A 26,961-nucleotide genomic window follows, 5' to 3' on the forward strand; every position below is an offset into this window, starting at 1 on the left:
GGTAAACGGGGTGGGCAGAGAGTGGGGCAGGCGTCTCCTGTGGTGTTCTGGTGCCCACTCAGCTCTACTGGGAAGGGTTGTCATCTTGGCTCTGCCATCCTCTTGCCTTTTTATAGCAGCTGCTCATGGCTTGGAATCAGGTGTCCCTTCACTGGCATAGTTCCCCAAACTGGCACTAAAGGTTGCTGGGCAGGGGTCAGAGTCCTGTGTGTTTAGGGCCTGGGGTCATGGGACCCTGGAGTCATTAGATCTGGGTTCCAGGCTCGGTGTGCCTTGGCCTGGCAGGATGATCTAGAGCAAGTTGTTGGACGTCTGCATCAGTTTCCTCATGTGTGAAATTAGAGTATCTGGCTGTGCTGCCTGCCTCCTGGGATTGGTGAAAGAGAGCTTGGTTGACTAAAACTCTGGGTTAGATGGTTGACCTCTAGGACCAGGGCCCTCACAGAGGTCAGTTGGTGCTACAACCACAGAAACCCCTTTCTGTCCACCTTTTCATCCCCTTATTCCCTGCGCCACCTGGCACCTTGTAAAGTTCCTGCCCCAATAAGGTTGGGTTTTTTTTCCCCCTGACCATATCCTACATGAAGTAAGAGTGTTTTTACTGCCATTTTTATAGAATGAGGTATACTTATTTTAAACATTCCAAATTTTAAAATGTACAAAGAATGAAATAAAAAATAGAAACCCTTCTATACTGAAGCCATTCATATTTTGGGATTATATTGATGCAGTCTGTTTAATAACCTGAGTTTTCAAATCTTAGTTCTATAAATATTAGGTGATTATCATAGAAATATTAGTAAATACAGATTAGATAAAAGGAAAAAAAGGTCAAAATCTGACTACTTGGTGTTAACTACTAAACATTTTGGTGTAATCACTATTAGATTTGACTTCATTGCATGTACCTCCCTGGACTGTCCTGCCTCCCTTCACCTGGAGTGCCACACTTATGTCTATGTTGCTCCAGGTCGTCTGTCTTTAAGGCCTGACCTTGTCTGATCCTCATCCCTCTAAGCCCCTTTCCCCTGGCCCCACCTCTCCTGTTGCCTGTATCTGGCTGTGTTAAGTGTTGTCTGGATTTCTCTTTATACCCATCACTGCAGCCAGACCAAGTGCTCTGCAGGCCAGGGTTGGGTGCTTATTTATATGTTTGCCATGCAGAGGAGATTTGGCACAAAATTACCTGTTACGGGATCCAGAACCAAATTTAGTTCAGCTAAGTCAGGGTTGGGGTTTTTTGAAGTGGCACTTGAGTAAAATATTGCCTGGAAGCCACCCCACAAGCACACACCTTCTGGTTGGGGACCCAGTGGTAGACGGTTCTGTGTGGCTCCAGCTGACAGTTTCTGATGGCCCCAGGCACCAGTTCTCATCTTGTAACCCAATCTAGCCTGGAGAACATGCAGGCTTCTTCCTGCTCTGCCCACCCACCTTCACTCCCTTGGAGGAACTGAAGTTGGGGATGGAAAACACCAGATGGGCTGGGACAGTCAGATGGAGGAGTAGGTATCAGAAGGTCTTTCTGTCACCTGTTCAGCTTGGTCAGCCCCTCCCTTGCTGACAGACTGTTAGAGCAGAGAAGAAGGCATGGGAAATGCAAAACAATGCGGACCATCTCACACTCAGCAAGTTGGCAAATATTTGAAAGCCCAAGTGTGGGCTTCACACTGCTGTGGGATTGGAAATTGTGACAAATACTGTGCCAAGCAATGTGCAAAATCTCGTAAAGTTGTGTGTTGTGTACTTTACTGCCCAGCAACTCCACTCCTAGATATGTCCTAGAGGAGCTGCAGGTGGACAGAGAAATGAATTTAAGACTGTTCATTGCAGTATTGTCTTGATAGCAAGATTGGGAAAAGCCTGCATTTTATCAACAGAAGAACAGATAAATAAGTGGGTGGTTTGGGGCACTTTGGAAAGTGAATATGAAAGAGAGTTAAATCTTTCAACACAGATACATAAAAACAATGTTGAGAAAGTTGCAGAAGCTATATATGATGCAAGGTTTATGTGAAGTTAAACATACTGTGTATCTGTAGGCACATCAACTTATTTGTGTTTTGCTTTTTCTGTAAAATGGGATAGTAGTGCCAACTCACGGAGTGTTTGCGGGTGGGGGGTAGTTGATGAAATAATGCATGTAAAAGGCTTAGATAGTGTCTGGCATGTAAGTATTGTTGGCATATAATAGAAAGTGTTTTGCACAATAATCTTTCCTGTGGGTTCAAACAGTGTGAAGTAAGTGTAAACTCATGTATTGAAATGATGTGTGTACATCGCTGCTCTGCCTTCCCAGGGTGGGAGATGCTGATGGAATTGGGGAGGGAGGGGACCTGGGGCTTCAGTTGTGTTTTCTTTCTATCTAAAACTTGGTGCAAATGCATCAGAATTTTAAGATTTAACAGGATAGTGTGGTGGGTTCTTTTTAACTGTTTGCTTAAAGTATTTCAAAATAAAAATATTTCTTAAGCATGGTCTCTGCATGATGTTACTTAGAATAAGCCAGTTTATCTTTCAAGCCTTCAGTTTCCTTGCCTGCAAAAGTTGGGAGCAACACAATGGCTGTTAGTAAAGGAATGGTTAAATAACTCCAGAACATCTGTGATGCAATAGCATGCAACAGTTTGAAAAAATGAGGATATTCTCCATGTACTGACACATGATCTCCAAGACATGCAGTTTATAGGACATTTTAAACTCCATTTTAATTCCTCCTTGCCTAAAAAACATCAAGTGAAGCCAGAAGCTGTAGACTCATACTTTTTCTTTTCTTTATGTTTTTTTGAGACAGAGTCTCACTCTGTCACCCCGGCTAGAGTGCAATGATGTCATCATAGCTCACTGTAACCTCAAACTCTTGGGATCGAGCAATCCTGCCTCAGTCTCCCAAGTAGCTGGAACAACAGGTGTGCACCACCACACCCAGCTACTTTTTCTATTTTTAGTAGAGACAAGGTTTTAACTCTTGCTCAGGCTGGTCTCAAACTCCCATCCTTAAGCAATCCTCCCCCACGGCCTCTCAGAGTGTTAGGATTACAGGTGGGAGCCACCATGCCTGACCAATAATTTTAAGGAAGAAATAGGATCCCGAGGACAGAGATGCTTGTCAGCCATTCTGATTTATTAGATAGGTGAGTAAAAGGTGAGTTAATATTCACATGCCAACTAACACACCTTTTTAAGTTAATGCCAACTTTACTAAGAACAGCAAGGAGATTTTCATCAGCCAGGTTTTAGTCAGGAGTCAGAAACCATGCCAATTAGTTAACAAAAAGAACTTACAAAGAAGTGTTGACTATATTTAAGTTACTAGGCAAAAAGAGAATGCTAAGATATGAAGGTGGCAGCTGCCAAGCAGCTACCATCCCAGGACTGGTGGAGCTGAAAGAGTCTGTCCCCATATTTGGTATTTGGCCTCTGACAGCCTTCAGGCCTTCCCCGTCACTCTGCCACGCATCTGGGCAAGCTGATAAGAAAGCCCAGGCACTTCTGCACCAGAGGGGAAGTGCCAACTATGCAAACCTTGGCTTTGGCTGTGCATGAAACCCTCATCCCCTAACCACAATAAAACCCAGAGCCACTTGCCCCGCCTGTCACTCCAGCCAAGCTGCCTGGCCCAGATGCCTGCTCCGCGCTTCCCTGAAAGCCTCACACGAATAGTAAGCTTTTTCATAATCTCTTGGTGTGTGTAGTATCATTGGACTTAACATCTGAACCATTCCGGGTGGTGGTAGAGTGTTGATCCCTCCTCCCATGGGGCAAACTTCAAAGCAAAAATAAAGGAGTGGTTAGAGTTGCCAAAGGCAGGAGATTGGAGAGAGGCCTTGTGGAGCTGAGCTGAGACTTGTGAGGAGGGACGTGCTGCTGGGCTGATGCTGGTGTCTGAGCTCAGAGCAGGGTCCCCATGGCCTTGGGACCCATGCTCCTGTGGAGGGGCACCAGCCATGATGCTGGTGTCTGGCGGGAGGAGAAGGCAGAGGTCACAGATTGAACTGCGAATGTTGGTTGGACCCTGTTTTGCCTGAAGAACACGTAATGACCTCCCCTGGGGTATGTGTGTCTTCCAAAGCTCTGACACGTCTCAGGACCTACTCTCACCGCCCTTTTTTACATCTAAACCTGCAACTTGCCTCATGTTCCACTAGGCCTCAAAGGGAGGAGTACAGCGTGTGTGGAAATATACACCCCCGCAAATTGCATAATTTTGCCAACTTTTGCTGATAGAAACCTGCGGGATGTGTAGGAATGGATCTTAAGGGTGTAGGGTCATGGTGGAAGGAATATAAAGTCAAATCAGGCCAAATTTGTTGATATGGGATCATTAAGCAGAGATTTGGGGTTCATTGTTTTAACTTGAGAAGCTGAGAATGGCTCTAACAGTTGCTTGTTGCTTGAATGAATAGTGGACCTAAACATAGCCTACATCAAATGAGTTGAAATACCGGAACTTTCTCGGTATACTGGAGGCAGCTATCTCGATGCTCAGGGAGAGGGGGTGTATTTAGCATGTAATAACTGCCCACCCACCCAGGGAAGGTCCAGGCAACACTCCTTTCATCAAGACTATAAGAAATAAATTCATGTGGATGGTGCCAGGCATTCTACACAGGTCAAACAACAGTGGGCAATGCTACCACCGCCCTGGGATTCCCGAGTGCAACGGGGGAGATGGAATCCCGAGGAGGCCGGGCCCCTGTGCTGCCCTTTGGTCATCAGCAAGATGGGTGTGGTCACTGTTGTGGACAGTGGCGCCAATGCAAAACTCTGAACAGTCTGATCCTTGGAGATCTTTGGTGTTGCCTAGTTGATCACAGTGTCTTGAGAACAGAAATAGAAGGGCCTAAATAAGTGGAAAAGCTCCAGGTCTAGTGAATCTGACTTGAATTATCAAGACATACTCCCTCAATCAATTCCCACACTTGCGCTAGTTCACAGACCCAGATCTTCCTGATTAAAGGATAGGCCAGGTCCCTTTGAGGCAAGACCCTGCTACAATGAGAGTAATTTACACTTTTAATCTTCCTAGCCTTCCCCAAAGGCACCCAGAGTGACTGTGCAAAGGCAAATAATCAGACTTTTCCGGGATTGCCAGACCCTGGTTCTGAACTAACCCTACTTACAGGAGACTGAAGATGCCACTGTGGTTCCTCAGAGTATCAGTGTGAGGAGGTCAGGTGATCAATGGGCTTTTTGACTTAGAGCCATCTCACAGTAGGCCTAGTGGGTTGCCGACTCCATGTTCTGGCTCTTTCCCCAGTTCTAGAATGCATACTTAGAATAGACATACTCAGCAACTGGCAGAATCCCATATTGGTTTCCTGACCTAATGAAGTCAAAGCTATTATTCCAAGAAAGGCCAAGAGGAAGCCACTAGAGCTGCCTCTACTTTACAAAGAATAGGAAAGAAAAGCAATGCTGCCATTCCTGAGAGACTGCCAAGATTAGCATCACCATCAGACTTGAAGCCACATCCCCATTCAACTCGCCTACTTGGCCTGAGCAGAACACAGGTGGATCTTGGGGAATGCCGAGTGGATTATCATACACTTAATTGAGTGGTGACTCCAAGTAAGGCGCTGTGTCCACAGGTGGTTTCGGTGCTGAGCAAACAACACATCTGACACCTGGTTTGCAGTTACTGATTTAGTGAATGCTTTTTTTCCTCTGGATTTGTTAGTAAAGACCATCAAGAGCAGTTTGCTTTCAGCTGGATACAACTTCACCAGCCTACCTCAAGGCTGCATGCATTCTACAGCCCTGGTCACAATCCAGTTCACGGTTACTTTGGTCAACTTTCCACCCTTAAGAAAACACACTGGCCCATTACATTGGTGATATTATGTAATTTGGGATGTAGCAGCTACTCTAGACATGCCAGTAAGACATCGTACGCCATGGTGTGGGAAATGAAGTCGGCTCAACTTGGCCAGGGCAAACAACGTTTTACAGAATTCCTTTCTTCTCTCTCTCTTTCTAATAGTTATGTTTTTTGTATGCTTAGAGGAGCCACATGAGACAATTTTACATGCAGTTTTCTGGATCCTATGGTAACTCCGTGTCTAACATTTTGGAGAAATGTCCAGCCGCTTTCCAAAGGGGCTGCCACAGAGTCTCAGATAATTCTCAGCTCTCAACAACCATTCATCCTGTCGGTGGGGCCTCCCTGCGGCCTTCCAAATACTGTTTTGGGGCTGACGTGAAACCTGATCATAACCAGCTAATTTGCCAAGTCCAATGTAAAATGTTTAAAGTCACTCAGATTCTCGAGGCAGAAAGCGCGTTGGCACAGCCGTGGGGCCCTACCTCCGTGCGGGGCCCGGCACGACTGCCCAGGCTGCGCCCGCAGACCTGGCCCTGGCGCAGGTGCATTTGCCACGGTGAGACGGAAAGTGAGCCGACGGGTCTCGGCTTTCCTACTCTCTCTCCAGGTCTGGTCCCTCTGTGATCAGGATTCAGAACTTGTTCCTTGAATTCCTGAACCTTCCCCACTCTTCCTCCCTGGGCATTTTTCTCCATAACCCCACGACACCCAACAGGAATGGCCTGACATGGCTTCTGGGAACAGCTCTCTGGGGCTGCGCTGAGTCGTCTGTCCTGTGTCCTTTTTGTCCTTTCCTTTTCCTTCCTGTTTCCGCATCGTAAACCTGCCCTTCTATCTCGGCTGCAAACATGAAACGAGCTATGAGGCCTCGCTTCCCAGAAAGCTTTGGGTTGTGAGTGACCGAGAATGTCTATTTCCTCTCCTCTGGTACTTTGTCTTCCAGTCTCCTTGTTAGGCTGCCGAACAGCTCACCTGCTGAGATCTTCCGTGCTCGCTAGCGAGATCTACTCTTCCATGTGAAAACGAATCAACCAGAGGTTCACAGCAGGGGGGAATCTGTTGAACAGAATTTTAATGAAAAGGAAGCAGACACAAAGGAATATATACTGTATGATTCCACCGACTCACAGTGGAAAACGCAGGAAACAAAGAACAGGCATATTTCTGCCTTGCCAGCCCTGTTAGGCTCTACCTTCAAGGGATGTAAGAGGGAAACTGCAAGGTGGGAGGAATGGAGTGTGATGGTTAATTTTAGACATCCACTTGGCTGAGCCACGGGGGACCCAGGTATTTGGTCAAACATTATTCTGTGTGTTTGTGTGAGAGTGCTTTTGGATGAAATTAACTTTTAACTCGGTGGACTTTGAGTGAAGCAGATTGTCCTCCAAAATATGGGTGGGCCATAGCCAATCAGTTGAAGGCCTCCATGGAACAAACGTTTGGTCTGCCCTGAGCAAGAGAGAATCTTCAGCTGCCTGTCTTCATACTTGGTCCACACCATCAGACCTTCCCGTTCTACAGCAGGTGGCCTTGGGATTCTAACTGGAGCATTGGTTTTCCTGGGTCCCCGCAGCCTGCAGATTTGGGACTTGCCAGCCTCGGTAATTGTATGAGCCAGTTCCTTGTAATAAGTCTTTCTATACATATAAATGAGTATAGTTGTGTCCTGATAAAACTTCCTTTAGGGACATTGACATTTTAATTCCATGTAATCTTCACATACACTCATTCACTTACTATTGTCTATGGTCGCTTTCCTCCTTCGGGCCAAAAGTAGCCCACAACTTTTGTACAATGTCACTACTGATATGGACATGGTTAAACAATATAGTTTACTTTTGCCTGTTTTTGTGCTTTTATATAAATGGAATAAAAATATTTTGTCTTGTACCTTTTGCTCAAAATTATGTTTGTCAGTTTTATGCATGTCCTTGCATGGAGTGTGCTTTATTTTCATTTTTCTGTGGTATTCTGTCTGTGACAATGACACAGTTGATATCCAGTCCACTCCTGATGGACGGTGGCTCTTTCCTGTTTTTGTCCTGGCTCACTGGGGATGCCTGTGTCCAACTCTATGAAATAATGACAGATTATAGCTGGCCTTTCTTATGGTCTGGAACGTGAGAAAAGACCACCCAAAGACCGAACCCGAGTTGTGAGTCTTTATTAGCTGGCCAGCGACTACCCTGCACTTCGGGGAGGCAGGCACAGAGAGCAGGCCTGCACCAGGAAAGGCTGGCTCTTTTAAAGGCAAAAACCACACTCTGAAAAATTATCTAATTGCTCAAGCACAGTTACAGAAGCCAAAGAAAGCGTCAATCTTAGCCACGATACATTCTTATCTTGTTTCGGCAGAATTGGGGAGGGGTGGGGAACCTTCCATAGCCTTGAGGTAGGTTTCATAGGAGTCACCTGCCACTGCTAAAATTTAACTCGGAAGCAGTATGATCACAGACAACATCAATCTTAATTAAAAAATACATCCCACATTCTGTTATCTAGGTATACGAGGCACTATTGGGCACCTCAGTGCTCCAGGGCGTTTCGCCCCTGGGCTAGCTGCTATTTTATCTTATGGATGGTTGTGCATAATGCACCACCCTCCCCCTTATTTTCCAAGCTTACTCATTGAGCAGCAGTGAGATGGCAGGTTCAGAGTCAGATAAAGGTCAGCTGAAAATTTTCCACTCTCCTAAGCAAGCAAGCATAACACAAGCTAATTGGCTGCCTATGGTCCCTACATCCTAACAGCCTTTGAGTTCCTTTTAGTAACACTCAATTTGGCCAGATCTCTTCATGTTTGCTAATCTAATCAGCTTGTTATGAAAAGCAACGCCTTAAATCCTGTCTTTGCTGGCAGCGCCAACATTTTTTTTGTGACAGAGTCTCTCTCTGTTGCCCGGGCTAGAGTGAATGCCATGGCGTCAGCCTAGCTCACAACAACCTCAAACTCCTGGGCTCAAGCAATCCTACTGCCTCAGCCTCTCGAGTAGCTGGGACTACAGGCACGTGCCACCATGCCTGGCTAATTATATATATATATATATATATATATATATATATATATATATATATATATATATATATGTATTTTTAGTTGTTCAGCTAATTTCTTTCTATTTTTAGTAGAGACAGTGTCTCATTCTTGCTCAGGCTGGTCTCGAACTCCTGACCTTGAGCGATCCGTCGCCTCGGCCTCCTGGAGTGCTAGGATTCCAGGAGTGAGCCACCGCTCCTGGCCGAGTGCCAGTGTTATCTCCTGCCCAAACTGTCTCTTCAGAGCCACAGCTCACAACTGCCTTGGTTGGATGTGCAGAAGTGGTTGGTTTTTTCAAACTTGCAAGACATCAAATTATTCAACTGCCCGTGTGGGAGGCCAGCTGAGAGTTACCTGTGTTAGCAACACGTTGGGTCCCTCCAGCTTTCCTTGCACGGTGGCTAACTCCAGCCAGAGACCATCTTTCTCATGGGACTTTGTTAAAAGCAGCCAAGAAGGAGCCAACAAAACCACCAGTCTGGACTCTTACTGTTTTCCTAATACCACAGATTTGGTCAAGTTAGAATCTACCTTCAGAATTGCAACAGGTTGCAACGCGGCAGACATTGTACATGAGGTGCCAGCCTCCTGGTCTCCACCTCACTCAAACCCAGCGTTTCTATTATTGGGAAAAAGTGAAGAATGGACACTGGTGGTTTCCAACCTTGTCTGGGGCACAGCTTCCTCTGGCATTATGTTCTTCGTTCCCAGAAAACACTCTAGACCGAGCTACATTTGGCTCTGTCTGGAGAAGGCGTTTCGGTTGTCACAACTGGGAAGAGCGTGACATCTGGTGGGTAGAGGACGAGGATGCTGCCAAACGTCCTGCACTGCTCAGCACTGCCCCCCAGTCACAAGGAATTATCTGGCCCAAATGTCACGAGTGCCGCAGTCAAGGAACCCTGCTTTAGACACATTCCTTTCCTTTTCACTCCTACTGATATGTTTCCTTTCCAAAATGGAAAAAGCACACGTTAGCACGAAGAGCGAGCCACTGGATATTGTTTTAAAAGGAATTTATTTAAAAGAATTACAGATACATATGGGAAAAATGATAGACATCCAGATAAAGTTCTCAATTTTAGATGCTGGGACAATTCAAAGGTCAAACCAGGTCACGGTTTGTGTCCGGCTGGGAGCCGGTGAGGACCCGGTGCAGGGTCCTCTGGGTGAGGCACATGGCCTGGAGGATGGCTTTCTTGGGACTGAAGGATGTCACCTTCTTGGACAAATCATAAATATAGGAAAGCCCTCGGGCCGGGAGGGTGCCTTGGCAGGCAGGAAGCGCAGGGCTCAGTGGCCTGCATGGTGGGGGAGGGGCCGGGAATGGCGAGCACTGCATACTTGTGTCCAGCAGCAGCCAAGGGCTCCTGGCATCGGGGAGCACCAGGCCGGGGCTCCACGGGACACTTTCTCTCAGGTGGGTAGTGGCGGAGGATGCCACTGGACTCAGTGTCTGTGCGGGGACCTGAGGTGGGCCTTGGGGACAGGGGGGAGCCACATCCCCGGCCCCACATCCAGAGAGGGGTGCACACGGCGGCGGCGGCTGCAGAGAAGCAGGAGATGTCGCAGGAGCAGCTATCTTCAGTGTGGGGTAGGTTATCTGTTCTGTGACTTCATTGACCCACATAAACGTGGGTAGAGGCTTATTCCTCGACCCCAACTGACTTCTAGACATCTAAAGGAGAGGGAAAAAAAACCTTGGTGAGTCCTCCACCAGCAAGCATTAGAGGGATCCACTCCTCTCCCTGGGGGTTCCAGGAACCCCCATGGTCTGTGGGCTTCAGTAAACTGACCCATGGCCCCGGGGGGAGGGGCGGGTACAGCGTTTCTCAAACACTTCAGAAGCTTTTCCAGGAACAGGAGAGGTCTCTTAAATTGTCCAAGTTAATCTCTAGGTTTGAGCAAACCTTCAGTAAGAAACACACTGGAGGCCGGACTCGGTGGCTCACGCCTGTAATCCTAGCTCTCTGGGAGGCCGAGGCGGGAGGATTGCTCAAGGTCAGGAGTTTGAAACCAGCCTGAGCAAGAGCGAGACCCCATCTCTACTAAAAATTAGAAAGAAATTAATTGGCCAACTAAAAATAGATAGAAAAAATTAGCTGGGCATGGTGGTATATGCCTGTAGTCCCAGCTACTCGGGAGGCTGAGGCAGGAGGATCGCTTGAGCCCAGGAGTTTGAGGTTGCTGTGAGCTAGACTGATGCCACGGCACTCACTCTAGCCTGGGCAACAGAGTGAGACTCTGTCTCAAAAAAAAAAAAAAAAAAAAAGAAAGAAAGAAAAAACACACTGGACATCTCCATGTCACCTCCTTCTCAAAATAATGGGCTTTGCCAATGGCCGTTTCCTCTGAAATTACAGGTTCTATTTCTCTTCTAAGATATGAAGTGATCCTTCTTCCCAGTGAAATAGGAGAGCCCTCACCTTCTAGGGTCCTGGGCAGGTTTCGCGTGTGAGCAGCCCACTGGCTGGCCGACGCCGGGTGGACCAGGCGGGCCTGGCCAGCGGGAAGTCTCTGGGCTTGGGGCTGGACGCTCGCCGGGCCTGGCAGAAGGAAGGCTGCGAAGGGAAGGGCCATGAGGAGGAGAGGCGGGAGCCTGGCAGTCCCTTCCCGCCCCACAGCGCTCTCCTTTTATCCTGTGGCAGCAGCACCTGGCCTTTGTGACGCCAAGGTCCCCGGCCAATCACAGCGCTCACGCGCGCTCTCACAATGGCCTCGAGGCAAAGCCCTGGAGACGCTGCCCTGAACCCTTCCCCTGGGCCTCCAGAGCATTCTGAATTCGTGGACAAGAGCTCCTTTACTACCAGTATAAGTACCAATACCTGTTTCTTTACTTCCACTAGTGGGCATAGCTGGCCGGGGGCAATTATTTGAGTCATACGAGCTTTCGTCTCTGGGAGATTCAATTCCATTCAATTTTTGAGAGTAGACTGTATTTGAAGGGTGACTTGACACCTGTGATGTCATTTAAAAATATGACCAGATAAAATTAGGTCAGTGTTTTGGAAGGGAATCTCTAACAAGATTATTTAAGAGTATGCCAAAATCACTTGGCGTTAACAGAATAATTTGGCGACAAAAAGGAACCGCTACTAATCTGGGCATTGAACAGCTTAGTGATTTTACACAGGTGACCGACTATATTAGGGTTTCCCAGAAAAACAGAACCCAGCATCTCCCCGACGGGCAGGGGGTGTGGGGAGGAGAATTGTAAGGAATCGGTTCACACAATTGTGGAGGTTGAGAAATCCTAACCCACCCAGGACAGCTGATGGTGAAAGTCTGAGTCCAACTCCATTACAGTTCAGCTAACACATCAAATATTTATGAAATGTAGCATTGTAAGAAACTTATAAAATTAAACTTTAAGAAAACCATATCCATTATTTCTATCATTATCTTAGCTATATACTTTATACTTATAACTTTTAATTTTAAATAAGTTATGGAAATAGAGGAAACATTTACTTTTAATATCAATGAAGGAAATTGAGGAAGTTTGAATCATGACAAATCTAATTTTGGACTTCAACTAGCTGAAATATTATACTAACATTTTTTTAAAAAGATAAACTTATAAAGACTGAATCATGCTAAAGTTTTTATTTATTTTAAAATTGATGGCTGGGTGAGGTGGTTCACGCCTGTAATCCTAGCACTCTGGGAGGCCAAGGCGGGAAGATCGCTCAAGATCAGGAATTCGAGACCAGCCTGAGCAAGAGGGAGACACTCAGAAAGCACCTGAGGTTGTAGAGAAGGTTATTTTATTTTTTTACATTTATTGTGCACTTTCTTTCTTTTCTTTTTTCTTTTTTTTGAGTTAGAGTCTCACTCTATCTCAGAAATTAATTGGCCAACTAAAAATATATAGAAAAAATTAGCTGAGCATGGTGGTGCATGCCTGTAGTCCCAGCTACTTGGGAGGCTGAGGCAGCAGGATCGCTTGAGCCCAGGAGTTTGAGGTTGCTGTGAGCTAGGCTGACGCCATGGCACTGTAGCCCAGGCAACACAGTGAGACTTTGTCCTAAAAAAAAAAAAAAACAAAACAATGTGATGCCTTTTCTTATCTCAGAGCCAATTTAAAAGGTTATTAGGCCTGGTAGCTCACGCCTGTAATCCTAGCACTCTGGGAGGCTGAGCGGGTGGATTGCTCGAGGTCAAAACCAGCCTGAGCAAGAGTGAGACCCCTGTCTCTACTATAAATAGAAAGAAATTAATTGGCCAACTAATATACATAGAAAAAATTAGCGGGGCATGGTGGCACATGCCTATAGTCCCAGCTACTCGGGAGGCTGAGGCAGGATTGCTTGAGCCCAGGAGTTTGAGGTTGCTGTGAGCTAGGCTGATGCCACGGCACTCACTCTAGCTTGGGCAGCAAAGTGAGACTCTGTCTCAAAAATAATAATAATAATAAATAAATAAAAGGTTATTAAGTAAACATATTTTCTAGTGTCCCTAAAAAGAAATGTAATTTAATAAATTTTTCCTTTTTCTTTAGACAATTTTGGCTTTATCTGAACTAAAAATTCCTAGAGTATATGCATAATGACTGAATGCAATTCTTTTTAAGTCTTTCATGTTTTCAGAGGGAAAAAGAGAGGAAGGGTCATAGAAAAGATGAGAAGGAGAGGGCTTTAGACAAATAGTCATTTTTTTCTCTGTACTGAGAGGGGAAAGTTCAGACATGTGCACATACACACACACACACACACACACACACACACATGAGTGTCATATTCTGGTTCATGGCAATCCTATCAAGCTATAAGATTTTTAAAGCCAGCATTTGGAAAGGAAGGAAGTGATGTCTCCCATATGAAACAAAATGATCTGTCATCTAGGCAACTGAGACAATTTCCTCAGGAGAGGTCTTCCATTCTTGGTATCTAGAGTCTCCCTAAAATGTTGAGCCAAATGTTGACATCTGTGAAATAGAGTGATTTGCCAGCCAACATTTTTGTTTCCCTAACATAGCTGCAGTTTCTGACTTGAAGTCATCCACAAAATGTGGAAATGACACTGGAAATGTCAGTATCTAGGCCGGGCGCGGTGGCTCACACCTGTCATCCTAGCACTCCGGGACACCCAGGTGGGTGGATCGCTCAAGGTCAGGAGTTCGAAACCAGCCTGAGCAAGAGCGAGACCCCCCATCTCTACTAAAAAAATAGAAATTAATTGGCCAACTAAAAATATACAGAAAAAATTAGCTGGGCATGGTGGCGCATGCCTGTAGTCCCAGCTACTCGGGAGGCTGAGGCAGGAGGATCGCTTGAGCCCAGGAGTTTGAGGTTGCTGTGAGCTAGGCTGACGCCACTGCACTCTAGCCCGGGCAACAGAGTGAGACTCTGTCTCAAAAAAAAAAAAAAAAGAAATGTCAGTGTCTAAAGGGGCTTATTTTCTATTAGTTACAGCAAAGGCATAGTTTAGAGAGGCATTTTTTTGAGTTTGCATGGTGTTTAGAAGCCTTCTCATACCCATTAGAAGCAGCAGACCATTGGACAGTTGGAGTTTTGCTTTGTTTGTTGTTATTGCTGTTCTAGGGCGACTCTCAAACTCCTGGCCTCAAGTCATTCTCCTACCTTGGCCTCCCAGAGTGCTGGGATGACAGGCGTGAGCCGCCACGCCCGCCAAGGGCAACTCTCAAATGAACAATTTTGTCCATGTCAAAGTTCCCCCAAAGTGGCCACTATAGTTGTAAGTTATTTATGGTGACACTCTGCTGGTCAGAAAGCTATGCACAGGCATTAGCATTACAGTGAGAGAACATAAAGGAAGCAGGTGTTTGGCCCGAATTTTGGATGGAAAAGACCCTGTAAGAACTGCCCCGTGTCCATAGGTGGGTGCTTGTGGAACTTGGTGTCTTGGAGCCTGAGACCAGTCACCACCAGTCAGAGTTTTCAGTGGCTTGGAAGACGAAGCCCTCAGAGCGCGTCTTATGGAGAGCTGGGCGCCAGGGTGGGAAGGAGCACAGTCCTCCCCCCGCTGACGCTCGTTGCGAGCTCAGTTTCCACCAGCAGGTGCGATGAAGCAAGGGAAGGAGTTACTGTTTCCTGGGAAACCGGCCCTGTGTGGACAGAGACGGAGGGCGACTAGCTGGGGACGGAAGGTGGAGGCACAGGCGCGCCTAGCCAGGCACGGTGGCCAGAGGGGAAGCGCTAGAGGGAGGGTAGGCGGCATCTCCCTGCCCTTGGCCATGGCCCCGTCAGTCTGGGGACGGGCCCACGGCAGCCCCTGGGAAGACTCGAGGCGGCCGGCACTCCTGGCGGAAGTTGCCTGTGGGCAGGCTGCTTGGCAGAGAGCACCTGAGGTCATAGAGGAGGTTATTTTATTTTTTTACATTTATTGTGCTCGCTCTTTCTTTCCTTCTCTCTCTCTCTCTCTCTCTCTCTCTCTCTCTCTCTCTCTCTCTCTCTCTCTCTCTCTCTCTTTCTTCTTTCTTTCACAGAGTCTCACTCTGTTGCCCAGGCTAGAGTGAGTGCCGTGGCGTCAGCCTAGCTCACAGCAACCTCAAGCTCCTGGGCTCAAGCGATCCTGCTGCCTCAGCCTCCTGAGTAGCTGGGACTACAGGCATGCACCACCATGCCCAGCTAATTTTTTCTATATATTTTTTAATTGGCCAATTAATTTCTTTCTAATTTTTAGTAGAGACAGGGTCTCACTCTTGCTCAGGCTGGTTTCGAACTCCTGACCTTGAGCGATCCTCCTGCCTCAGCCTCCCAGAGTGCTAGGATTACAGGCGTGAGCCACCGTGCCCGGCCTGTGCACTTTATTTCTACGATGACATTTAACATATAATGAAATAATTATACATACCTCTCTGCCAGTGATCATCTGTGTTTGCAGCCGCTCCCCGGCGCTAGCATCACCGCCTCGCTCCGCCTCAGGTCAGCGGGCGCTAGATTCTCACAGGAGCCGCAACCCGGATCCCTCGCACGTGCAGTGTACAGCAGGGCTCAGGCTCCTGGAAGAGTCCGATGCCACCGCTGATCCGGCAGGAGGCGGAGCGCAGGCGGTGACTCCAGCGATGGGGAGCGGCTGTAAGTACAGATGAAGCTTTGCCCATCATCCGTGGAGGAGACTGATTTGTCACTTAGCTCCAGTAGTGCTGGGACTGCCCGCTGTCAGGCAGGCACCACCACGCAGGTGGGCAGACAGGCGCGGCTGTGTGGCGAGGGCCAGCCCCAGGGCACGGCCATTCCACCTCCCGCCAGTGCGAGGGGCTGGCTCCGGCCCGCAGAGCTGGGGGCCCCAGGTCGGGGGCAGCCTGGGGCGGTTCCAAGTGGGCCCCGGCCAGGGCAGAGTCTTGGTCAGCCACTGGCAGCGACTTGGGGAACAGGGTGGAACTCTCTGGGAGAGGAGGGTGTGAAGAGGGTGTGAGGCTCAGGGCAAGCCAAACCCAGGGGAGTGAGGAGTGGGTCCCTGGGCGGTTCCTAATCCAAGAAGCCCTGGATCGCTGAACAAAACTAGCCCTGTCAGAGCAGGACATCCCCATGCCCTCCTTGTCTATAGATTCAAATTCCAGAAAAAAACCCGGTGCTACTTTGGGGCCGCGTGATGGGCCTGCCAGAAATCAGGAGCTGCGGGAAGGGGAGGTGATGGCAGGGCCACCGCTAGGTTGGGGGCATCGGAGGGCCGGGGTGGGCTGAGGTGTGAGTGTGGGGCTGCCCTGGAGGGCTCTGAGGTTGCCAGGCGGAATCTAGGACGGGATGGAGCCAGAATATTGCGTTATGCAATAAAGATCAGGTTGCTAGGAGCCCTCAGCCTTCTATTGCTCCTCCTGCTCTCTGAAGCTCCCTCGAAGCCTCCTCCACCCCAGAACCTTCCAATGGGTGAGCTCCGAACCCTTCATACCTGTCCAGTCCCCCAGCTCCTGGCCAGCCCCTCCCCGTTCAAGCCACCCTGCCCTGCTTCCAAACGCCCTGGGTGTGGGCAGTCACCGCAGGACCCACCGACATCCTGGTGGCCTGTGGCCACCACACACAGGATGCAGGTGGCAGAGCCTTGAATGCTGCTGCCGACCTGGCTCGTATTCCACGTGGTGCATCTTGAAGTTTCTCAGGGGAGATAGTCACTGTGTCCATTCTAAAGAAGGCAGAGCAATGTCATGGAAAGAAAGCAGAAAGAGTCACCCAGACTGGCAGCCCGTCTCCTGCCCTGGTCCTGGGCAAGTGTTCACATGGTGTATGAGTCTCCTATCGCCACCGTGACAAATGGCCACAGATGTCGCTGCTTAGAACAACACGCATTTAGTATTTTTTTTTCTTTTGAGACAGAGTCTCACTCTGTTGCCCAGGCTAGAGTGCCATGGCATCAGCCTAGCTCACAGCAACCTCAAACTTCAAACTCCTGGCTCAAGCGATCCTCCTGCCTCAGCCTCCCGAGTAGCTGGGACTACAGGCATGCACCACCATGCCCAGCTAATTTTTTCTATATATTTTTAGTTGGCCAATTAATTTCTTTCTATTTATAGTAGAGATGGGGTCTCGCTCTTGCTCAGGCTGGTCTCCAACTCCTGACCTTGAGCGATCCTCCCGCCTCGGCCTCCCAGAGTGCTAGATTTACAGACGTGAGCCACCGCGCCCGGCCACAACACGCATTTAATGTCTCTTACCGCTGCAGGTCCGAGTCTGGCGAGCTCAGCGCAGCGCTGGGCTTAGGGTCACACAAGACCAACAGCAAGTCTTGTCTACTTCGGGCTCTTATCAAGGGCTCTGGGGAAAATCCATTTCCAGGCTCATTGGTTTTTCTGACACGGTTTCCACCTACCTCCTTCCATCGTCAAGCCGGGCGCGTCCTTGTCAGGCTTCGGGTCTCTCCCACTCTTCCTGCTGCTGCGTCTCTCTGATCCCTGTCAGACAGAGCTCTCTGCTTTTCAGGTTTGATTAGATCGGGCCACTGGGCTAATCCAGGATAACATCCCTAGTTTAAGGTAATTTTAATTACGTCTGCAAAGTCCCTTTTGCCACAGAGTGAAACACACTCACAGGTTCCAAGGATTAGGGCATGGACATCTTTGGGGCACCATTCTGCTGATCAGACACGGTCACGCTTCTGTAAAATATGCAAGAGTGATTTTTTTGTATTATATAAGAAACAGCACCAGGGGTGCTGGCTCACGCCTGTAATCCTAGCACTCTGGGAGGCTGAGGCGAGAGGATCGCTCAAGGTCAGGAGTTCGAGACCAGCCTGAGCAAGAGTGAGACCCTGTCTCTACTAAAAATAGAAAAAATAAATTAGTCAACTAAAAATATATAGAAAAATGAGCTAGGCATGGTGGCACATGCCTGTAGTCCCAGCTACTGAGGAGGCTGAGGCAGAAGGATTGCTTGAGCCCAGGAGTTTGAGGTTGCTGTGAGCTAGGCTGATGCCACAGCACTCACTCTAGCCTGGGCAACAAAGTGAGACTCTGTCTCAAAAACAGATAAAAAAATTAAAAAAATATAGGTCGGGCGCGGTGGCTCACGCCTGTAATTCTAGCACTCTGGGAGGCCCCGGCGGGTGGATTGCTCAAGGTCAGGAGTTCGAAACCAGCCTGAGCAAGACTGAGACCCCGTCTCGTCTCTACTATAAATACAAAGAAATTAATTGGCCAACTAATATATAGAAAAAATTAGCCGGGCATGGTGGCGCATGCCTGTAGTCCCAGCTACTCGGGAGGCTGAGGCAGGAGGATTGCTTGAGCCCAGGAGTTTGAGGTTGCTGTGAGCTAGGCTGACACCACGGCACTCACTCTAGCCTGGGCAACAGAGTGAGACTCTGTCTCAAAAAAAGACAATTGAAAAAAAAACACAAAAGACCCTAGACTCTATCTGGTGCCTCCAGTTAGGGCTGCCCATCGTCCTGGGAAGGTTTCAGGAGCGTCAGGAGGACGCTCTGCTCAAGTCCCCTGCTAGGTGAGGCGCAGGTGCAGGTAGAGGTTTATGGCAGCCCAGGCCCTGGCTCCCTCCGACCCTCCAGCCCAGGCTGCACCAGTGTTGTCTCACTTTTCTCCCCTTTAGATATGTCTACGAGTCATTTTGAACAGCGGAAGAAACCTCTAGATATGTTTTTCTGGGCAAACGAGGTAACTGGAGAAATCACCTACCCCCCACTGAAAGCTGATGGACCTGCAGCTTCTCCTGAGAACCCCCGAGAGAGTCCCAGGTCTCAGCGAGGGAGCATGCAGGGGGCTCCTCCCAGTCCCCAGGGCCCCACTGCCACACCTGCCCAGAGACCCGCCCCTCCACCCTACTCTGAGGTTTCAACCAGAGACACAAACCCAAGGAACGCCCGCCCACCTGCACTGACCTACGCCAAGGCCGGGCTGCAGAGGCCCCTGCCATTCTCAGCAATCCCTGTCACCATCCCATCGCCAGGAGGGACCCTGCCAGCACTCAGCCCCCTCAGACCAGCTGCTCAGCCGCCAGCCTCGGCTTTCTCTGTCAGCCCTTCTGCCTCCTGGGCCTTCACCTGCAAGCTGAAAAATGTCCTTACTGGGAATAACCGATTTTCCTTCTGAACCCTGAGAGACTGTGCCAGGCCACGCCCTTTAAGCACCTCTGTGAGCCACCCGTGGCCAGAGAGGCCACCCGCCTGTACACCCTCGTGCTTTGTGAAGACCCCCTCTGCCTCCCGCAGGAGCACACGACTGGCCCCAGGGATCTTATAGGAATGTGCCAAATGCTTTCAAATGCAATATAAATTGTCAACGGAAAAGAAGCCAAACTCTGTACAATAATTTTAAAGAGATTTATTCTGAGCCAGATTTAAGGACCGTGACCTGGAGCCACGCCCAAGAAGCCTTGAGCATGTGACTCGCTGTGGCTGGGTTACAGTTTGGTTTTGTGCATTTAAGGGGTCAAGGGTTACAGGTAAAGTCATAAATCAACACGTGGGAGACATATACATTGGTTTGGCCTGAATAGGTGGATCATCCCGAAGTGCGGGGGCTTAGGGGTTACACAGGTTATACATGGGTTTAAAGATTCTTTGACTTGTAATTGGTAAAAAAAAAAATGAAGCTTTGTCTAAAGGCCTGGAATGTTTTAAGATAAGGAGGTCTCTTAGAGACAAGCCACCAGACATAGATTAGTTGTGTAAATTGAAGACCGACCTACAGGTTTGTTTTAGGCCTGTTAATGGTTTACAGAGGATGTCTCCAAGAAGGGAGGGGGGCATGGTGAGGCATGTCTGACCTCCCTCCTCCTGGCAGGCAGTTTAGCTTTTGGATATCCGTTTGGCCAAGAGGGGGGTCACTACATTCAGCGGTGAGGGGGAGCCTTAACATTTTATTTTAGTTTACAAAATTTTACTTAGATTTTGACACAATGTTTTCTAGAACTTCCTTTAACTCCCAAGGCATCTTGGTTTTTTTTTTTTTTTTTTTTTTTTTTTGAGACAGAGTCTCACTCTGTTGCTAGAGTGAGTGCCGTGGCATCAGCCTAGCTCACAGCAACCTCAATCTCCTGAGCTCAAGCAATCCTCCTGCCTCAGCCTCCCGAGTAGCTGGGACTACAGGCATGCGCCACCATGCCTGGCTAATTTTTTCTATATATTTTTAGTTGGCCAATTAATTGCTTTCTATTTTTCAGTAGAGATGGGGTCTCACTCTTGGTCAGGCTGGTTTCAAACTCCTGACCTCGAGTGATCCTCCCAGAGTGCTAGGATTACAGGTGTGAGCCACCACACTCAGCCGAAGCTTGGTAGTTTACTCCTAATTCTTTGGGCTTCTGATGTTGGCGTCAGAACAGTATGTTTAGTTTCCAGCCAGAGCCAGGAGATGAGTGGGGCTGTAGGTCCAGTGTCCTGTGGCACAGCACGGGCTGCCTGGGCTTGGGGGCGACACTCAGGGCAGAGAGGGTCTGGGGAGCCCTGCGTCGAGCCCTCTTCTGAGGTAGCCTGAGGCTGGAGGGAGCCAGGAGTGGCTCCCTTCTGGGTGAGCCACGCTTCTCCCCGGCTCTGTGCTGTCCTTGGGCTGCTGATAGAACAGGCTCAGCTGGGGACAGTGGGCAGCCTGCGTCCTGGTCCCTGGGCACTCTCCAGGAAAGGAGTGCCTCAGGCCGAGTGGGAAGCAGACCTGGCCCTCCCATGTCAGGCTGGCCAAGGCTGCAGGAAGCCCCTGGGGCGCAGGGTGGAAGGACAGGGTGGGTCCTGGAGGAAGGACAGCAGAGGCTTGGCCTGGGCACACTGAGGGGTCAGTTTGAGGGGAAGCTGCTGGAGAAGCCACTGAGGTCCCTGGACAGGTACCAGGAGGCTCCCAGTTGTCCCGGAGCAGGTGCAGGTGAAATGTCTCCTCCAGATGGACTTGAGAATCCATCAGGGTCGCCGGAGGGGCGTGGGGCATGCAGAACAATGTCAGATGGCTGTGGCCAGACGCCATCACCCAACCTGGCTGGCACCTCTGCCCTGAGCCAGCCTTGCAGCCCTGTCCTCAGCTTTGCCCATGGAGCACCGTGCCCCTGCCACAAGGAGCTTGAGCTGCCAGGTCTCAGGGAAGTGGACTTCTGGGGGACAGGAGACCCCGGGGCCCCAGCTCATGGATGTCTAACCCAGGGCACCCTGCTCCAGGAACACTGTTACCAAGATGGTTGGTTTGTCCCCAAAAGATGGGACTCTTTCCCGTTTGGCCTCCGGAAGCTGACTTTAATTGGCCAGGTGTGGCGGCCCTCGGATCCCATTGTGTGAGAGCTGAGGGGGTTAAAATGCAGGACTTCTTTTAATGAAGGGCGTGGGTATTAGAAGCAGAGGGTGGAATATTTATGCCTTTTCTGGGAACGGGTGGAGAATTCCTCAGAACCGGCACACCACCTCCTCCTTGTCCTTTCATGGTCTCATCCTGTCGTCACCATGGCGATTGTCAACTGGGCGTATCTTTTCCCATGGAAACTGATTATAATGAGGGTGGGGTTTCTGGAGGTCAAGTGCACCACCATCTTGGATGGCGCCGGTCTGGACACGAGGGTCTCAGGCGTCCTGCTACTTAAAGAGAAGCGCAGTCAGGAGGCAGGGTGTGAGGGGAGGTGGATACTCAGTCCTACGTCCCACAGGCAGCCACCTGTGACAGTGCCCCACAGGCAGTGCACTGGCTGACAACACCCCTCCCTGCCCTTTGGCATCTGGTGATACTCCCAGGTCTCCACGGGGGCAGGCCAGGGATCACAGGTCAGAGGTTAGGCTGGCTCCATGCCCCTTCCTGACCAGGGTTTCCACGTTATTCCAGGAAATGGGCCGCGGAGTACCCTGGCGCGCCTGCGTCCTGCACCAGGCTCGCTGTGGGGGGAGAGTAAGTGGGCTCCGAAACACTCTGCCCCAGGCTGAGCAGCCAGGACCCCCGTTCTCTGAGCTGGGGGGCACAGGCCTGGGGTCCAGCCTAAACTCTGTGGCCACTGTGCCCTGCGACCTAGGCGGGGCCCTGTCTCTCTCTGTCTTAGTTTCCCTCCCTGCACAATGTGGAAGTGAGCAAGCTTGTCTGCCAGGCCTGCATGGCCACCGGTGGCTGTGGTCACAGGCCTGGGGTGAGAGGTGGCAGGGAGGCCAGGCCCAGGCTGGGCTCCGCCGATCCCAAGGGCCTGGCTGCCTCCGAGCGTGGCGGAGGGTAGGCGGGAGGACTGGCATGTACTCTCCCTGGCCCACCTGCAGCGTGACCTTGATGGAGTCCTTGGTGTCACTGCTGGTGGGCAGCCGGAGCACTTCTCCAGGACACCCACTTCTGCATTGTCACCCGGCCAGCAAATGCTGGTGAGCAGGGCGGGCTGAGGAGCAGAGCGGAGGGCCTGGGCCTGGAGGTAACCCGATCCCGCGCCTTGGTGGGAAAGCGGCCAGGCAGGAGGTGCTGGGCTCCCAGCAAGAGAGTCAGGGCCAAGACCCCAACCCTGACCTGGCATGGGCTCTTAGCCTCATGCTCAGCCCACCCGCAAGAGCCCCAGCAAGCGTCTCAGACGTGCCCAGAGAGATACAAGCTCAGCCTGCAGCAGGGATCTGGGTTCAGTTTGGGGTGAGGATCGGGGCTCAGTCTACACCAGCAGAGTCTCCCGGGTAACAAATCCCCTCAACAAATCACCCAGAGCCATTCTGGGACAGCAGGGCTCAGTCCCTGCAGTGAGACCTGGCAGGGCCACTTCTGCAGACAGCAGGCGCAGCACCTTCCTATCCGGGTTGGCCCGATTGCTCGTTCCCGAGGCAGCTGTCCGTGGGAGCTCTCGGGGGCTCTAGGCTGGGAAGCCAGCCCGCGGTGGAAGTGGGCTTGGTGGCCTAAGATAGGTGACGACAAGGGTCTTGATGGAATTCATGTTCTGTTTCCCCAGTGGGAGGAGGAGCGGGAGTCGGGGGGATCCTGGGAGCTGAGTGTCTTTGGGGACCACAGACCACAGATCGTAAGCCAGCCTTGTGGCAGTCTCCAGCCTGGGGTCTGTTCCGCCACCCCACTCCGGTGAGCTGCGCTTGCCGCGCTGCGGCTCCGACAGGCTGCTGTTCTGGGTAAAGCCCAAACCGCAGGCTGTGTTTCCAGAGCAGAATGCACACCGGTGTGGGTGGCCTGTCTGGGGCAGACGGCAGGGGGTGAGGGACACTAAGTTGCCTGGTGGTCGTGCCCTAAGGAGATGACGCCTGGGGAAGGGCGAGGTCCTGGGGCTGCCAGGTCTGGAGGAGGAGACACGGGTCTGGAAGGGTCTGCCCCACAGCCACCCTGGGGCCAGGGTGGGGCCCAGCGGGGAGCCCCAGGGCAGATTTCAGCTCCCTTTGAAAGAGCTTTTGCTTATGTAGAGCTGCACCTCAACCTCGGAGCTGCCTGGGGAGGAAATGAGCTCTCCATCACTGCAGGTATGCAAGCGGAGTCTGGGCAAGAGCCTGCCAGCCTGCAGATGCCCACGACGTCCTACCTGCCACACACTCCCACCAGGGCTGGGGCAGCCCAGGCAGGGTGCCCGGCGTGCGGGTGCTGTGCCCCCCACCCAGCTGCTAGATCCACAACTTCATGTGCAGGCAATGACCGGGTGTTCAGTGAGATCCTCGGCCCTCTGCCCCGGCCACTCACCTGCTCCCTCGTCACCCCTGGTGCCTTCCCGCTCCAGGGCTGCTCCCACGTGAAATGCCGCCTCCCGCGCTGCCCTCCAGGATCAGAGCCTGGGTAAGTTCCCCGGGTCTGAGCTCCATGCAAGGTGGTCCCGGAGTTTGTGTGCCAGGCTGAGCGCGTGCCGAGGTGGAGCCCCTGGGCCCCGAGGCGTGGGGAGGACGCCCTGGCGGGCAGGAACGGCCTGAGCAGAGCTTTGAAGGCTGGAAGCTGAGACGGAGCAGGTCAGGGCGCTGGCCCAGCCACAGATGCAGGGCAGGAAGAGGTGACACTGGGAGTGGGAAGGCTTTGAGAGAGCCATGGGGGAGCTGAGCAGCCCTCTGGGGACACAGAGGGTCTTTGAACAGGCGGGCAGCTCTGAAGGGAGAGAAGGGGGCAGGGGAGTGCTCTGGCTCAGGCGGGGCCAGGCTGAGATGGTGCTGGTGTCTGCAGGTCTGAGCAGGTGCAGGCAGGGCAGGAAGCCAGGGCAGGGCTGACACGAGGCCCGGAGCCAGGCGCGGGGAGCAGGAGGGGGGGCAGTCACCTTGGCCTCTATCACCACGCTCTTTTTGAACAGGCCTTCCAAGCAGCTCCTTTGACAAATCTGGGGCTCGGGTCAAGGGATGTATGACCAGGTTGTGAGGGTCGTGAGGGCTGGAATCGGCCTTGTCCCTGCCCCCCAAGCCCTGTGCCACAAGTGAAGCGGCCAGGACTTTGGGGCTGTGCTGTCTCACAGCAGGCCTCCAGGTGGCCTGCGGGTGTGGGCATGGGCTTTGCTGGGAAGCGGGTGCTCAGGGGCCAGGTGGTGGCCGGGAAGGGGGTGAAGACGGGGCTCCAGTGCCCCCTAAGGACTGCCACACAGCGCCCTCCGCTTGGGACTGCGTCTTGCTCCCCAGGGAATAAGCCCAGCCGGCAAGAAAGCTCACTGCCCTTGTACTTTACTCTTTCCATGCTGGGAGACCCGGGCCCCCTGACCCCGCCCCCAGGACCCTTCACTAGTGAGCTCTGATGCCTGCTGGGTGGAGCCTGAGAAGACCCTGGAAAACCCTTGGCGAAGGATATCAGGACCCTACAGGGGGCGTGACTCTCCCCTACGGCCCCCGGGGCCCTAGGGAAGCACCTGTTCCCTGTTCCTGCCTTGTGCCCAGTCACTGTGGGCTGGAGATGGCCTTCATGATGGCCTGGCACTGAGCCCTGCGCTTTCTGAACATATGCTGGTCTGCATGGACGGGGATCTGGGCGGGGGGAAGGGGACCCGTGAGCCCAGGTTGCTCAGATGCCAGCCTTGCGGTCACGGGCGATTGGCCCTTGGGAGCCCGTCATAGCCGCGCAGGCACTGTCCCTGACCACGCTGCCCTCCCTTCCCGAGGCCTCTGTGCCTGCCCTGCTGACCCGGGAGTCTCTGGCTCTCGCACGTGGATACTGGGTCTAGGCCAGTGCTTGTGGAAGTGACGAATGAGCAAATGAAAAAGAAAAGCCAGCCACCTCTCAAAGATCAGGAGGGTGAAAATCTGAAGGCCCCTCCAGTTTGGGCCACGCCCTGTGCTGAGCCAGTTTCCCCCAGATGAGTATCTGTGGTGGGCACTTTGGGGCAGAAGCGTGCATGCCACTCTGAGACGATGCTGCAGGCACCTGAGCAGTCCCTGTGCACCCCACGCCCTGGCAAGGAGGGAACGAGGCTGAGGCGCCCCAGCAGCCGGGCTGGAGGCAGGGTGGGGGCTGAGGCCTGCCAGGCTTCCGTGGGGCAAAGAGGGAGCAGAGCTGATGGGCGTCAGCCCTACCTGGTCTGCACACTGGTTCTGTAGGTGTACCATCGTGCCCAGGACCTAGGCACCTGACCATCCAGGCACCACCATAGGTCCCTGTCTCTCCCTGCTGTGACCCACCCACCCTCCAAGATGGGGCAGTACCGCTCCAAGGGCCACCTGGTGGGGACCTTATTTATCCCTGGTGCTGACCTGGTGGTGGGCTTGCCTGGAGCTGGGGCTCTCCTGCCTGCTCGGATCCCTCGTGGACCCTGGGACACCTGGATTCTAACTAAACCTCTCCTGCCTGCAGAGGGCCTTGGACAAGCCTCTTCCCTATTTTGGGCCTCAGTCTCTCCATATGCAATATCTGTCAGCTTAGGAAAGAAAAGCTCCCTAAGATCCTAAGATGCTCCACACAAGTAAGTCCCCACAAAGGGTTTTTTTTTTTTGAGACAGTCTCATTCTGTTGCCCAGGCTAGAGTGTTGTGCCATCAGCCTACCTCACAGCAACCTCAAACTCCTGGGCTCAAGCGATCCCTCTGCCTCAGCCTCCTGAGTAGCTGGGACTACAGGCATGTGTCACCATGCCCAGCTAATCTTTTCTATCTATTTTTAGTTGGCCAATTAATTTCTTTCTATTTTTTAGTAGAGACGGGGCCTTGCTCTTGCTCAGGCTGGTTTTGAATTCCTGACCTTGAGCGATCTGCCCGCCTTGGCCTCCCAGAGTGCTAGGATTACAGGCGTGAGCCACCGTGCCCGACCCCCACAAAGGGTTTGGAGTGGCCAATAGAACCAGGCTGTAGGAGCAGAGTCTTAGAGCAGGAAGGGAGTCTCACAGCACCCACCTAGGTCTGATATGTCTGGGGTACGGGCTACTCCAGCCCCTCCTCCTGTCCTTGCCTAACTGCTAAAGAACAAGTACCTGGGCTAGTGACCAAGGTCCACCCTTGGGAGGACCGCCGGCTTCCTGAGACAGAACCTGTGGAGGGTGGGAAGAATGTCCAAGAACATGCCTCGGTGCCTCATTTCATAGGTGGGGAAACTTGAGGGGAAGTGAGGGGTGGCCCTTGTCCAGGGCAACTTAGCAGGTGGAGCCACCGGGATGCCACGTCAGGGTTCCCTGGGGCTTGTGCAAATTCTTACCCATGGGAAGGGAACTATGGTGACCCCACCATGTCAGAGGGCCCAAGGATAGGGTCTGTGGCCAAGTGGTATAGGTAGAGGGGTGGTCTTGGAACAGGGCAGACATTTGTGGTTGGCCAGCTGCCAGGCCTCACCTGATGCATCTGTGGCTCCTGCACCCTGGCCCATGGGTGGGAGGCTG

At 51.5% G+C, this 26,961-nt stretch overlaps 1 protein-coding gene across 4 annotated transcripts; it reads left to right on the forward strand.

Moving 5' to 3' along the window:
- Positions 1-966: 966 nt before the first annotated feature.
- Positions 967-19,973, forward strand: LOC105874478 (uncharacterized protein C3orf86-like). Of its 4 annotated transcripts, XM_076006942.1 has the most exons (3): positions 16,603-16,693; positions 17,741-17,793; positions 18,863-19,857. In XM_076006942.1, exon 3 carries the CDS (start codon positions 18,865-18,867, stop codon positions 19,360-19,362), a length of 498 nt encoding a protein of 165 aa, XP_075863057.1. In that variant the 5' UTR covers positions 16,603-16,693; positions 17,741-17,793; positions 18,863-18,864; the 3' UTR covers positions 19,363-19,857. The 4 variants fall into 4 exon arrangements, with proteins under 4 accessions (XP_075863054.1, XP_012625844.2, XP_012625845.2 ...); XM_076006939.1 differs by lacking the exons at positions 16,603-16,693; positions 17,741-17,793 and adding an exon at positions 967-3,662; XM_012770390.3 differs by lacking the exons at positions 16,603-16,693; positions 17,741-17,793 and adding an exon at positions 11,384-11,670 and having other exon boundaries at positions 18,863-19,973.
- Positions 19,974-26,961: the final 6,988 nt, after the last annotated feature.

Source organism: Microcebus murinus, chromosome 1, assembly GCF_040939455.1.
Source record: "Microcebus murinus isolate Inina chromosome 1, M.murinus_Inina_mat1.0, whole genome shotgun sequence".
Lineage (NCBI taxonomy): Eukaryota > Metazoa > Chordata > Mammalia > Primates > Cheirogaleidae > Microcebus > Microcebus murinus.